Here is a 14,723-nt window from a genome sequence, read left to right on the forward strand (position 1 = left end):
CCAGTGGAGAGAGATCAGGGACGGTGCCGACTGCTCCTGATCGGAGAGGACAGTTCCAGGTGAGCAACCACGGGAAGGACCGGGGAGAGTCAACCAGGAACCTTAGCTGCGGGGACAGCACCATCGCCGGATCCAGGGCGTGGGCCCATCGGCCGGGTCTTTCGCCAGATGGCCTCTACCCAGGAGCGCGCCGCAGAGGAGGGGCGCCGCAGACGAGGAGGGCTTCATTCCGCAGAACCGCCGCCGAGCAGTGTGGGGCCATTAAACAGCACCTTTGGGGTGAGGAGGCGCAGAGCGGCCCGTCCTCCCCCGCCGCAAGCACCCCTGCCTCCGTCTACACGGGACCAAAAGGCAGCCTGGCGGGGGGGGGGTGGGCACTGGGCACTGGGCGGGGGGTGTCCTCCGCTGGTGTCTCCCGGGATGACGCCGCCGCTGCGGCCAAGCGCCTGGTGCCCGGCTACTGACGGCGCCTTCCCGAAGAGGATCCCGCTGCGCCGCTCGCCCCGCCCCGCCCCGCCCGGCCGAAAGTGGACGAGGCGCAGGATGCTCCCCGGCGGGGATGCAGGCGGGCACGGAGACCGACGGCGCCCGGTGGGTGGAGCCCCCGGAGGAGGGATGCTCACGGAGGAAGGAGGGGACGCGGCTGCCCTCCGGTGGGAGCGGGACCCCCCCCGGCGCCAGGCCGGATCGCGCCCTGCCAAGCGCCCGGCGGGGACGGAGGTGAGAGGCGGCAGCGGCGGGAGGGAAGGGCCTGGCCGGCGCGGGCGCATCGCGGTGGCCGAGATGGAGCTGGCGCTGGCGAGGAGCCCGGGAGGGGGGTCGGATGGGCATCTCTTGGGAACGGCATCAAGAGGCGTCTGTGAGTGACCTGGGCAGCTCGAAGCCCCTGGGCAGCGGGAGACTCTGGTCGCCCAAGGTCGGGATCTGTGTAGCCTCGGATCAGGAGGCGACCCTCGCTGGGAGCCGCGCGGGGGGGGGGCAGTTGTTGCCGGTCCAAGGGCTGGTCGGCGAGCCCTGGCCTTTCGGAAAGGAGGGAAAGGGGCCGGCCGGGCCGGCTAGTCGGCTGGAGGGAAAGGGCGGGCCTTCCGAGAGGGCGGGTGGTCCAGCAAGGAGACTGGCACCGATCTGGCACCTTGCGCAGGGGGGGCATTCGGGGGGGGGGGGCTTTGTTTACCACACGCTGTTCCCTGGATGTTGTAGGTTGAGGGGTGTCGGGTTTTTTTATCCTGAGTTGCGGCTGGCAAGATTTGAGATAGGTTTTCTAGTGTTTCCATCAATAATTAAAAAGTGGTAGTGATGAGACTTCAAACTGCTTAGCAAATGTAGACTCAGTTGGTCTGCCACCCTGTATATCCTTTCAGTGTCACTAGCCATGGTCATTCATTCCATTTAGCGCTTTTATTGTGTCATCTGAAACGGATGTTATTGTCAGACAACACAACTCAGTATTTTCAGCAGAGTGGATTTAATTTAAATCAGCTGGATTTTTTTTGACAATTCAAATTTTAAAAAAACTTTTTTAAAAAATGTAAATCCATTTGATGTTTAGAAAGTCATTGATTTTCAAGTAGACTTCAGGAAGCATGAGGCGAAAGTAGGCCCTTTGGAGGACCCTGATAATGACATGAGGTGAGCAGTAGCACAAGCCCCACACTGTATCCTGGACTTGGCTTCATGGAGGGACAGAACCACCAATACACTCTTTTACCCAGCTTCCAAATCCTGTTTGGAAGAATAGTAGTCAAGGCGAACCAGAGCTACAGGAGATCTAGCAGGGAAGCAACTCCACCTCAGTCTCCTGATGGAAGCCTCACATCAGGGCACTAGCAGCCCATTCCTTTACAAGGGCTGGTGTGGTGCTGCTTATTCCTCTCAGGCTCAGCCTACCCCAGCTATTGCTGCCTTCTGACCAATAGGGCTTCTCTGTGTGTCCGTGTGTCACTGCTTACCTGTTTCTCTGTGTGTGTACACAAATGCCCATTTTTTTGCCCCAGCTCTGTCCACCATTGTTCTGCCTCACTAACCACAATCGGCACCAGACAGGATGATCAAGACAGCTTCTCCAAGTCAGACCAACATAGATCTGAGCCATCATCTCATCCAGAAGTGTTTGGAGCCAGACAGCAGCCTAAATACAGTAATCTGTACAGAAGTCCATAGAACTGCACAAAAACTTTTGGATCCTTAGAGGGCAAACTCTTTTGGCATAATTTTGGGCCAGCATAAACTGAATCAGGGATTGGAAACATTTAATATAAAGTTGTAGTTTTATAAGAAGTAGCCATGTTAATCTGTGCAACTCATTACCATGTTGTTCTTGCTGCCATCTATTGCCTGGGGGAATTCAACCACTATTGTCACAGTTTACAAAACCTCCTAGGAAAGAACTGAATATGAAACAGGGGTCTTAAAGTCATTATCAGGTGTAGAATGGCAGTCTTCTTAATTTTGGCCATGTATAATTAACAATCATGATATTTTTATTCTACGCCAGGGGTTCCTACACCCCTTTACAGTACAAAGCTTCAGTATAAAAGATCTAAATATCAATCAGACTTGTTTACATGGTGTGAAATACCAGGAATGTTGGCAAATCTTTGGGTTCAAGTTTCAAGTCTGAATCCAAATCTTTGGTACCAAGTCCTGTCTCTATTAAAAACAAACATTTCCTCCCAGAAAAAAAAGGGAGGGGTGGGTGGGTTCTGAGTCACAAGCTGATTCCAAGACATTTTTTTAAAAGGCAAGTCACTAGAGTGATTTAAGTCCAACCTGACAGCAAGTCCCATGACTTCAGTCCCCATCTTCGTGAAATATCACATTGACTCACGTAATTTGCAGCTTACTGTATGTCTATTAACCACCCACTCATCTCTATATCTTTATAAATGTATTAAAAATTGCCATGTAATCTCACTCTTATGTCTGAGGAAGTGGATTTGATCCAAAAAGCTCACATTCAAATCTAACAGTTAGTCTTTAAGGTTCCACAATGTTTTTGTCTTTTGTCTTTTTAAATTTTTCTGCTATTTTGCTGATTTAAATAAATTTAAAATTTCCTATCTGACCCCCCCCCCCCTTTCAGGTTCCAAGGATCCCTAGGGCTCCCTTTTGGCCTGAGTCAAGCCTTTGGGAACCTCGGGATGCAAAGGGGAGGGGGGAATATGTCATTAATAATGAGTGTTTGTCACTGGATTGCTGCTCCAGGGCCCAGGGCCACTGGCAGCGATCTGGACATGACCTTTTTACTATTAAAGTCCACCCCCATCCCAAAGGCTTCCAAAGGCTTTCCGAGGGCAAAAGAGAGCCCCAGAAAGCTGTAGAACCTGGAAGGAGGAGTAGGAAACTTTCCATGTGTTTAAATTAAATGTTGCCAGTGCACAATCCAGAATATGCCAAAATTTCACATCAGGATTTTTCTCATTGTTTATTCCTCCCCTTGACTAGATCTACAACAGCAGAGTTGAGAGAGGTAGCTACAATTCCCTGAATCCCTATAGCCAGAATTGGCCATAGGAATTCTGGGAGTCACAGTTTGAAAGATTACTTCTCCAAGCTCTTGTGCAAAGTTAATATGCAATACACTTTTAAAAGAAAAGGAGTGGACTTCCATGATTGATCTTGTGCAGACATAAATATGTCGTAAAATTGTGGCCATTGACATGAAAATTATGAAGCGTGTAAAGCAAATGAGGAAATGCAGTATTTAGATGTTGCTGGATTGCAGCCAGACATCCTGGAGAGTGAAGGCAAGTGGGCTTTAGAAAGCCTGGCTAACAACAAGGCCAGTGGAGGTGATGACATTCCAGTCGAACTATTTAAAATCTTAAAAGATGAGGCTGTTAAGGTGCTACATTCAATATGCCAGCAAGTTTGGAAAACTCAACAGTGGCCAGAGGACTGGAAAAGATCAGTCTACATCCCAATCCCAAAGAAGGACAGTGCCAAAGAATGCTCCAACTACCGTGCAATTGCACTCATTTCTCATGCTAGTAAGGTTATGCTCAAAATCCTGCAAGGTAGGCTTCAGCAGTATGTGGACCGAGAACTCCCAGAAGTACAAGCTGGATTCCAAAGGGGCAGAAGAACTAGAGACCGAATTGCTAACATGCACTGGATTATGAAGAAAGCCAGAGAGTTCCAGAAAAATATCTACTTCTGCTTCATTGACTATGCAAAAGCCTTTGACTGCGTGGACCACAGCAAACTATGGCAAGTCCTTAAAGAAATGGGAGTGCCTGACCTCCTTATCCATCTCCTGAGAAACCTATAAGTGGGACAGGAAGCAACAGTTAGAACTGGATATGGAACAACTGATTGGTTCAAAATTGGGAAAGGAGTACGACAAGGTTGTATATTGTCTCCCGGCTTATTTAACTTATATGCAGAATACATCATGCGGAAGGCTGGACTGGAGGAATCCCAAATCGGAATTAAGATTGCCGGAATAAATATCAACAACCTCCGATATGCAGATGATACCACTCTGATGGCAGAAAGTCAGGAGGAATTAAAGAACCTGGTAATGAGGGTGAAAGAGTGCAAAAAATGGCTTGAAACTCAACATAAAAAAACCTAAGATCATGGCCACTGGTCCCATCACCTCCTGGCAAATAGAAGGGGAAGATATGGAGGCAGTGACAGATTTTACTTTCTTGGGCTCCATGATCACTGCAGATGGAGACAGCAGCCACAAAATTAAAAGACACCTGCTTCTTGGGAGGAAAGTGATGACAAACCTTGACAACATCTTAAATAGCAGAGACATCACCTTGCCAACAAAAGTCCGAATAGTCAAAGCTATGGTTTTTCCTGTTGTGATGTATGGAAGTGAGAGCTGGACCATAAAGAAAGCTGACTGCCGAAGAATTGATGCTTTTAAATTGTGGTGCTGGAGGAGGCTCTTGAGAGTCCCCTGGACTGCAAGGAGAACAAATCTATCAATTCTAAAGGAAATCAACCCTGAGTGCTCACTGGAAGGACAGATCCTGAAGCTGAGGCTCCAATACTTTGGCCATCTCATGAGAAGAGAAGACTCCTTGGAAAAGACCTTGATATTAGGAAAGTGTGAGGGCAAGAGGAGAAGGGGACGACAGAGGATGAGATGGCTAGACAGTGTCTGCGAAGCAACCAACATGAATTTGACACAACGTAATTTAAGAAACAAGTAAATTCAACCAATAATATTAAAATAAAAATGAAATATGAACCTTTAATAGCCTCCATTCAAATCTACAAACAATTTTTTAAAATCACAATAAATGAAACAATATTATCAGCCTGTTTTTAAAAATACATCTTCACACCCTCCCTAAAAGCAGCAAGAGCAAAAATGGCTCACAGCTCTGGCTGGAGTGTATGCCATGAACTGGGGGCCATTCAGGAGAAACCTGCCCAGCGATCGATCCTCTGCGTTCTGAGGCAAGCTTTCCTGCTGCCTGAAATAGGAGAAGACCCACCATCTCTCTTTCTGCTGCATGCCACTCTTCCCCTCGCTCCAGGCCAGCATTGCATGAGAATGCTTACAGAGTAGGGAGGGGGAGGAAGAGGAGGACCAGGGGTGGCAATGCCGGCAGGACCCTTGCTGGTTGGCTTCAGAGTGTGGCTGCCGTTATATGTCGAATGCCTGGGTTTTGGGGGCCAAGATGCTGTGAGAGGAAGACCCTGGGCTCAGGCAAACGGTCACACTCTGAAGACAACCTGGCAGTCACAAACAGTTCAAAACAAGTTTCTGCTGCTGCCGCGCCCCACCCCCCATGATCATACTCCTCTTCTTCCTTTTCCCTGACATAACTGATTTTGTAGTACAGTTGGGACATGGGGCCCAGGCAGCAAGAGGGTGGCAGGCAGCAAGGGGGTGGCGGTAGCCCCACCAACACCCAAAGCATGATATTGCCTAGGCCGTACGGCAATAGTTTCTCCCCAGCTAATTGCCAAATTAGCCCTGGAGCCTCTGCAGCTGGTGCTGTCCTTCAGAGAACCTCTCCTGACCATTTTAACATGCGGCCAGATTCATCACAGAACAGGTGGCCCCTGAGATAGCGAGGCCTCGAGCCAGTTTTGAAGGCTGGAACTAGCACCTTGATTTGGGGCTAGTAAGTAACTGGTTAGCCGTGCACGTCTTTTGGGATCATGGTCATATGCTCTTGATGCTGTTTGGCAGTTAGCAGTCTACCAGCCACGTATTGCACCAAATGATGATCCAGACCCTTTTCAAGGATCACTGCACAGTGATCATACTACCATGGCCAAAATGTGATATATCTAAATCACAGATGACTTTACCAAATAATCCCCTCCACTGGCCATGTTGGCTAAAAAGGATTACGTGTGAGGAACTCTGAAAGGAATTGCCTGCACAAATTAAAAGGTACCAGTCCTAATAAGGATTCTTGAAGAACAGCACTTTCTCAGTCAGGTGGCTGAAGGCTGAAAGAGTTTTGTACCATTAATGAAAATTTGCTGAGAGTGTTTGGCTCACCAAGCACTGAGTTTCCCGCGTAACGGAATAAGGCCGTTTCTGCTGTCGGTGGTGCCAATGTCTTTTCAGTTAATCCTACCCAGGACCAAAGGAGATGATAGCTTTGGTGGATGAAAACAGTGAGCAAAGGAATGATTGAGAAGAAATCTTGGCCCTCCTTGCTTTTTGCTCATAATCACTATCCTCAACTGCTCCGTTTAAATGTGGGGTCCTTTATTTTTCAGCCCTGAGTAAGAAAGTGGCCAAAGGGAGAGTGTTTTTTTGGGGGGGGGAATTATGAAACAGACCTTCCTCTTCTTTTGCACCCACTCTCAGCTTCACGTTCTGAGGGTGCTGCTCATTTAAAACAAAACTCCTGCTGGGACGGATCCCCTTTCCTCCCAGGCAACCCTAGAGTTTGGTCCTCTGTGCACACAAGGCTCTGGGTATCTGGTTCCAGGGCCTCTTTTCTGCAGGTTTAAGTCCTCATAGACAGAATCCTGGTCCTGACCACGGAAGCCATCAGTGGTAGCCAGCACTAAAAATAGCACATTCCTGAGAGAGCCAATGCACAGCTGTTTTTCTGCACGGGACAAAGAAGACGTACATTCACTTGGAATCTTGTTTTTTAAAATTTATTTAAAATATTTATATACCACCTTTTCCCTAAAGGAACCGTAGTCCTCTTTTTTAAATATACCAAATTGGATTCACTAGCAGCCTAGCAGCTGCCTGGCATTGACTTTTAGGAGCCCCTGGGTCGTGCCCTGGGGTTTGGAGGCAGACAACACATGGAGTGGGGGATGGGGAGCTGAAAGATGAGCTTCAGATCATAGGTTCAGGAGGAGATCGGGGCATCCCTCTTCCTGAATGTGGCAGCTTGAGACTGGCAGCGCTGGTCCTTTAATCCCTCTCTCAGTGGCTCAAGGGCTGTCTGTGCTGGTAGCAGTTGCTTGATGACTCTCTGGGCTCCACCTCCATGGGACTGCTGTAAAGAGATTCATCAGCCAGCCAGCCAGCCAGCCAGCTAGTCACTTGGGAGGTTCTTGATTCTTATGACAACGCCTCTGCTTTTTCTTCCTCCTTCCCTTGCTTTATACCTTTGTTCCTGTTTGGGACTGTGGCTGTTTATGGCTCATCTCCTTTCCATTTATCACATCTGATCAGCCAGAAGAATGTTCTTTGCAAGGGGAAAGCTGTACTTGAGGTAGGCAGATCTGGAGGGGAGGGACTTTGTCCTCAGTCTCTTCTTCCTTCTTGCCCACCAGTGAAGAGCAGCGCCCTCGGAGCATGGAAGAAGGGGGTAAGTGGTCATTTTGAATCCTCCTGAAAATATTGTCAATAGACACCACGGGCCTTTTTGAGCTGCTTTCCTGTCCGTGCTTTTCAGAGCACTTGGCAGTGGCTGTTTCCTGGCTTGACTTGCTATAGCATGCTTTCTAGGGCTGTTCTGCCTCCAAAACCTTCATGCCTGGCTGGCCATTGCAGGAACACTTTTCTGGAGCATGGCGCCTTAAGACTGCCTGTGCTTTCCAGGCCACTGGTAGAGCCTGTCCTTTAAAAAGGCAGACTTTCAAGTCCATGGAAAACAATGGACGGTCACTAACCAGAGAGGCTGAGCCAGGGCAGTCTTGGCTCATCTTTGCAGTTCCTAGAAAAAGAGATCAATAAGGTGGGGAAGACTCTAGCTGTTCCTTTGAACTCAAGAACTGTGCAGAACTGACTGTAAAACCTTTCTTGTTGTTTGTTGCACTAGTGAGCCACCTCCTGGTGCAAAACAATCCCAGCGTTGTTGTCAGCTTTCTTACGAGCATCCCCAGGACATCCCTCCCCTGCATTGTTCAAGAAGAAGCCTGTTCCTGCCATGCTTACTATGTGCTGTCAAATGGTTTTTGTGGTTTGTCCAGTGTTTGTGTTTATTGCGCCACCCTTTCCCATCCAAGTGCCCTTCAGAGGGGCTAAACAATAGTATTCTCAGCTAGCATATGTGATGGTGGGAGTTGTAGTCCCAACATATTTGGAAGCACACCAAGATGGCTTGATGTTGTGGTGAAACTTTTAAGTGGAAAGTGTGTGTGTGTGTGTGTGTGTGTGTGTGTGTGTGTGTGTGTGTGTGTGTGTGTGTGTGTGTGAGAGAGAGAGAGAGAGAGAGAGAGAGAGAGAGAGAGAGAGAGAGTTAAACCAAGGGCTTGTGTTGATTTTATTGCTTGTCATAAACTCAGATCTTTCTCAGCAATGCCATGGTTGAGAGCCATTTATTCCTCATGTAATACCTATGTATTCCTGACTGTATACAAAGATGACTTGTTCTTTCTATTTTTTTCTTTCTTGTTATTCCATACTTCGATTTCACAATCATGCTGTGATTGAGGTGACTGTAATCCGTCTCCCACTTCTGTTTTGTATTACGCTACAACTACACTGTCAACTACCACAGGATTTGCTCTGGTTATAAAGTGGATGAATGAATTCTTCTTTAAAATGATCACACGAGCGAGAGCCTATTTAAATCAGTCTGGCCTTTTTTGCTCTCAACATGGAGGTTTTTTCTCTCTCTGCCACTGGGGGCTTCTTCTTTTTTTAAAAGTCTGAATGATTCAAGTGGAGTTTTCCTGAATGATCAGGTCTTCTGTTTTGCAAAAGGATGGAATGGCATGTCTGTGGGTGGTGTTGTGGTAATGTAGGCAGTTGGAGCATGATGTTTAGGAACATCCACCCCAACAATCTGTCTCCCAAGTGTCTTGGATTTTTCTTTAAATTGAATAAGCAAGTTCAACACTGAGTCATTGCATTAATATATTTGTTTAGTTATAGAACACGTCTGCAGAAGAAAAAAAATTACATGTGAAACATAAAAGGATTGGAAGGGGTGGGACCAGAGGAAGGAAGCAGGGACTGAAATGTGGACTTAAATGCAGATTGCACAATGAAGATCAATCCACAGCACATCAAAGAGAAGCAGAAAATAGGCTGTGAATCAAATCACAGCAATGCTGAATTCCTGTAATTCTGCTTGCCAGTGTAGTAGCAGCCCCAACAAACCAGATGTCTAAAGCCTACCCAAAGTCAGAATCTACTGAAACCTTTTGGAATTTGCACCTGTATAAGCTAGTGATAGCCCCACCATGATAGTCATTAACTCAGCAAAGCTATGGAACTGACATTTCTGAACCCGCACAAGAAAGTATGTCTAATTAGAGGTTCCAGATGAGGTGGAGGAAAGGGAATGTATCTGTATATAATGGATGTCACAAGTATGCTTCTTTTAAAATCTTCAATTTCCATGACATATTTTTTTTTAAAAAAAAATAGTATCCAGTTTTGCTCCACGTTCTGCTCTGCAACAATGTAAAATAAAATTACACAGCTCATAAAGCAAAGGGGGAAATTAAGTCAGTGTATCCAGATTTCTGTCACAGTAGTTTTATGGAAGGAAGAAATGTATCAAAGGAAGACATTTCCTTGGAAACTATTATCTCTGCCCTGTACAAATAGAAGCCTAAGTCTTGGCAATCCTGAGTCATCTGGAAAGGGGTTAATATTCTGGCTGTAGCTTGTGGAAGGATAACAGGCTATTTTCTGCCCTGCTGCAGGCTGCCGATTGGGTGCATATGCTTCATATTGATTGCAACCCGACCACTTTGGTGCTCCCCTCCCAGGGGGGTATGTGATTTCTCTTGCTTTCTGTATATCTCAGGGCTCTTCTGTGAAGTGCAAGAGAAAGAACTTGAGCACATAATGGCGTTAAATCAATTAAATAGAAGCAGCCATCCATTTCTCTTCTGACCTTCCATCTGCTGACCCCTGCAGCTATTAGGATCTCTTCCAGCTCTGTAGTAGTAGTAGTAGGATGATGAGGATAAGGATTGATTGATTGGGATCATGAAAACATTGTGTTTATGGACATTTAGGCTGTAATTGTTTGATGACAGATTGTTAATGACTACACTATTTTGAAATTCATTACTTTACCCAGAATATGACTTTGTAGGTAGCAGAGGAAGCACTAGAGATAACTGTTCTTATGATATTGGTGGGCAGGTCTCCCGTATGCCATCCATCAGTGTTTGGGAGTGGAAGTGGACACTTGTTGATATGGTAAATACCACCACAAGAGAGATGTTGTGCCTAGCAGTCATTAACCAACCTCTCTTGGAACAGTGAGGGCAACAAAGGACCAAAGAGGTAGTATAGGCCCATCTGCTCCTCTGAACTAAAAGCCTTCCTTTGGTGTCTGGGGACACAGAGGCCCTTTGAACTAGCATCTCAAAGAGGCAGTGCACAACAGAGACTCTATATCAGTAATTTATTGAAGGTAGCTAGTGTCTAATATAATTGACATTGGATGTGTAACCTCCATTGTCAATCCTGGAATAACTTAAGGGTTTCCTGATCACCAGCCGCTATCTCCAGGTGGTTCACGGATCTCAGAATCTATATGTGATGTAAACAACACTGGAACAGAGCTTTGTGAAGGGCTTGGAAGAGCTTTAGATGCACAGAAAGGTATCTATGCCTGACTGCTTTACATCTATTACTGGAGTCTCCTTTGGTTGTAGCTCTTTCAGTTAATTGCATGGGAAGTGACTACTGTAAACTTTTGTTGTTCTGAAGACAACTCAGGCCCCTTATTGGAAATGGTATGGTGATACCACATTAGATATTCTAAGAACAGGCAGTGTAAATCAAGGTCAGCCGGCTATTCCTGTTTTGCTTAAAACATAAAATCTGTTAGTGATTTTGTACAACTTAGGTTGACATTTCAATAAAAAACAAAACAACATGGCACTTTAATTATTAACTGCTATATTTTAATGTGAGCTTTCATGGAACAAGTCTACTTTGTGAGACCTAAAAGTTAGAATACAGAGACTACATGGTAAAACATTCAGGCAAGGCTTCAAGATATGTAAAAGGCAGGGATGTTTGCAAGTCTTTGTTTGCAAGTCCCAAGTCTGAGTCTTTGGTACCGAGTCCCAAGTCTGAGACACTATTAGTACAAGCTTTTTTTTCTACAGAAAAAAGGGGTGTGTGTGGATGCGTTGAGTCCAAGTCTTAAAAAAAAACAGAGTCAAGTAAGAGTTGAGTCACTGTTATGACTTAAGTCTGACTTGACAGCAAGTCACACAACTCAAGTCCCCATCCCTACTAAAAGGACAGTGGTATCAACAAGCATTTTACACCTAGTAACAATTTAAGATCCCTATTTGGCATTCAAATCTTTTGAGGCTCAATGGAAGAGGCTGAACAAGATGGAAATCCTGTGAGTGGGTGCCCCTGGTGTTTGCGGTCTGGGGGCTTCCCTCTCTTTTGAGGTGGCATTTTTTCCACAAAGGATGAGGTCCCCAGCTTGGGCATACCTCTGGACCCAGTGCTAGCAATGGAATCTCAGAGAGCATCTGTGGCCCGCTCTGCCTATTTCCACCTAAGGCAGATTGCCCAATTGTGTCCCTACCTTGACACTGGGTCCCTCACTACACTGGTTCCTGAATTGGTAGTCTTGAGATAAGATGACTGCAATGCTCTCCATGTGGGGCTGCTCATGGGGCTGTTATGGAGACTTCAGCAGGTTCAGAACACGGCAGCCAGATTACTGAGTGGGGTAAGGAGACACATTTCCCCTACTCTGGCTGCCCTGCACTGGTTACCCGTCTGTTTCAGTGCCAGCTTCAAGGTGATGGTATTAACGTATAAGGCCCTAAATGATATGGGACTTCGATATCTGGCAGAATGCCTCCTTTCGACTAGATCTGCCCATCCTGTAAGATCCTCTCAGGATGGGCGGTTGAGAGTTTTTACACTGAGAGAGGCCTGGAAAATGACGACTAGAAATTGGGCCTTCTTGGTGGTCACTCTGCAACTCTAAAATGGTCTCCCACCCAAAATTTGCTTGGCTCCTTCACTGGGAACTTTCAAAAAATTAATAAAAACATGGCTGTTTAGACAGGCCTTCCCAAACTCTTGAGACAGCAGTCATGACTTTTATTGTTTTAATTATTTTATTTTTGTTACTGTTACATTTTGTTTTAAGTTGTTAATCAGCTATTCTTTGCTGTTGTTTAACATGATGGAATTTGTAAACCACCCAGAGTAGCCTTAGTAGCCAGTTGGATGGTATAAAAATCAAATCAAATCAAATCAAATCAAATCAAATCAAATCAAATCAATCAATCAATCAATCAATCAATCAATCAATCAATCAATCAATAAACTAAAGAATGACAGAATTTCTCTTTGAGCCTTATTCTGAAAAAGTGGTTCGGGTTAGTTGGGAAGGAAGATAACAGTGGATAACAATATAATTATCACATTTTGTAATGGTTTAAGAAACCCTGGCTAATATTTAATTCATTGCGATGGGTGTCCAGCACATGTCTCAGCTGTTTCCCTCTGGATTCTTGTTCTCTGATTTTTCTTCTCCAGAATAGCAATGTTCATATCTTGTGACTGAAGAGATTTGAGACAGCTTTCTGTGTACTGCGTTTTCTGATGTCTGATTTATGTCTATTAAGAGTTTTGTGTAGATATTGTCCTGTTTGTCTATATAGAATGTTAGCCAGGTTTTACCTGGATTTTAGATATGTGACCTCTTGCCTGTTAGGACCATCATTTGACTCAGCTTCTTATTCAACCAGAGATGCTAGACAAAATGTGCAGCTGCTGTTTGGACCAGTAGTTTTGGGAGAACAAACAGGCCTTTCTCCATGATTAGGCAATGGAGTGATCCATAGTTTAACATGGAGTCAGAACAATGTAAATTAAAGATGTATGAACAAATGATACTTGCAAACAGTGCAGAGAAAGCAGATAACCCATATCGTTGAATGCTGACTAAGTGATTATGGGAGCTGAAGTTCAAAAAGGTATATTTCCAATCTCTGATATCACACCTCTTGCTGCATTTCCTGCTTTGGTAGGAGGTGTTGGACTCAATGACTCTTGGTGTTCTTTCCAACCCTAATATAAGCCTGTAACTTTATGAATCTATGGCTTTCCAGGAGCATTAAATACCAGATTATTTTCCACAGGCTTTTAAGAACTTAGCTAGCTGTTACTCTGAGGAAATTTGGATTCTTGCATTGAGGAGAAGGTTGGACTCAAAAGCCTTATACACTCCTTCCTGTTCCATTATTCTACGACATTTTATGATTCTAAAATAGAGTTGGTGCACACACACAGAGAGAGAGAGAGAGACAGAGAGAGAGAGAGAGACAGAGAGAGAGAGCATAAATTATTAGAAAATTCAGCTGGTTATCGTTGAGCTTATGATTGCAATAAATCTTAATTTTTCATTTGTATTAAGGAAACTGTAATGCCATTTTTAACTAATTGTACATACATTTGTCTTAGTATGGCTCTTTGAATTGCTAATTCAGATACAGGACCTACTAAATCAAATGCACCTCAGTAAATCTGCATAAGAAATTGATATATCTCATTAGGAAGCAGAGATTGGCAGAGTTAGTTTCTTGGATTAAAGCTGCAGAATCCCCCACCCAACATGATCTGTGATTATTCTGGTTGAGAGATTCCAGTTTGCTCTCACTTTTCCATGCCTCCCCTCAAAATAAGTTACATGTGTCACTTACAGGGGAATCCTATGTTATCCTTATGAGTCTTGTCAAGGTTCCCAGGGGGTCCCCTTTATAGTCACTGTACCACACTATCTTTTTATCCTGAGCATGTGTAAAATCCAGGAGGATTAGCTGGAGTGTGATCCCGACAAGGCACTTCATCAGGACACCATTCTGCTACGCTCTCTCAAAAAGCAAGTTCTCAAGGTTGGGTGTTCACACTAGCAAGCCTTACTTTACAAGGTAGTACCGCCACCACACCTTTGTAAAACCAAAAGACTCCCAGTAGGTAGAGGAGGGGTAAGGTTAGATTTAGTACCACAGATTTCCAGAGCTGGTATTAATAAAGTTTAGCAATATCTTAAAGTAAGTAAACCAAATTCCCAAAAGCATCAAAAAAGGTAAAAAAGTAATATGAGACAAGTTCGAGGAAATCAGGAGAACACCCACAAAAATAACAAAAAAAAACCCTCCTCTATCTAATACTCTTATTAGCATAGAGCAGGAGTCTCCAAACTTGTCACCGTGAGGGCCACATGATATATTTTCCATATTTTCTAGGGCTGAAGGAATGTTTGTGCATGCGTACACACACATATACACACACGCATACAAGTACTTCTGTCCACCCACCCATGCACATATGGGCCAGATAAAAAGGCAAGGTGGCCTGGATGCGGCCTGCAGGCTGT

At 45.2% G+C, this 14,723-nt stretch overlaps 1 protein-coding gene across 1 annotated transcript in view; it reads left to right on the top strand.

Annotated features, from left to right (window-relative positions):
• The first annotated feature begins 498 nt into the window (after positions 1-498).
• The window catches only part of PDE4DIP (phosphodiesterase 4D interacting protein), a 139,415-nt gene continuing 125,190 nt past the window's right edge, over positions 499-14,723 (top strand). The window contains exon 1 of the mRNA XM_078392453.1: positions 499-720. Within this exon, the coding sequence (XP_078248579.1) occupies positions 560-720 (161 nt within the window). The 5' untranslated portion in view covers positions 499-559. The remainder of the gene's footprint in view (positions 721-14,723) is intronic.

Source organism: Pogona vitticeps, chromosome 4 (genome assembly GCF_051106095.1).
Source record: "Pogona vitticeps strain Pit_001003342236 chromosome 4, PviZW2.1, whole genome shotgun sequence".
Taxonomy (NCBI): domain Eukaryota; kingdom Metazoa; phylum Chordata; class Lepidosauria; order Squamata; family Agamidae; genus Pogona; species Pogona vitticeps.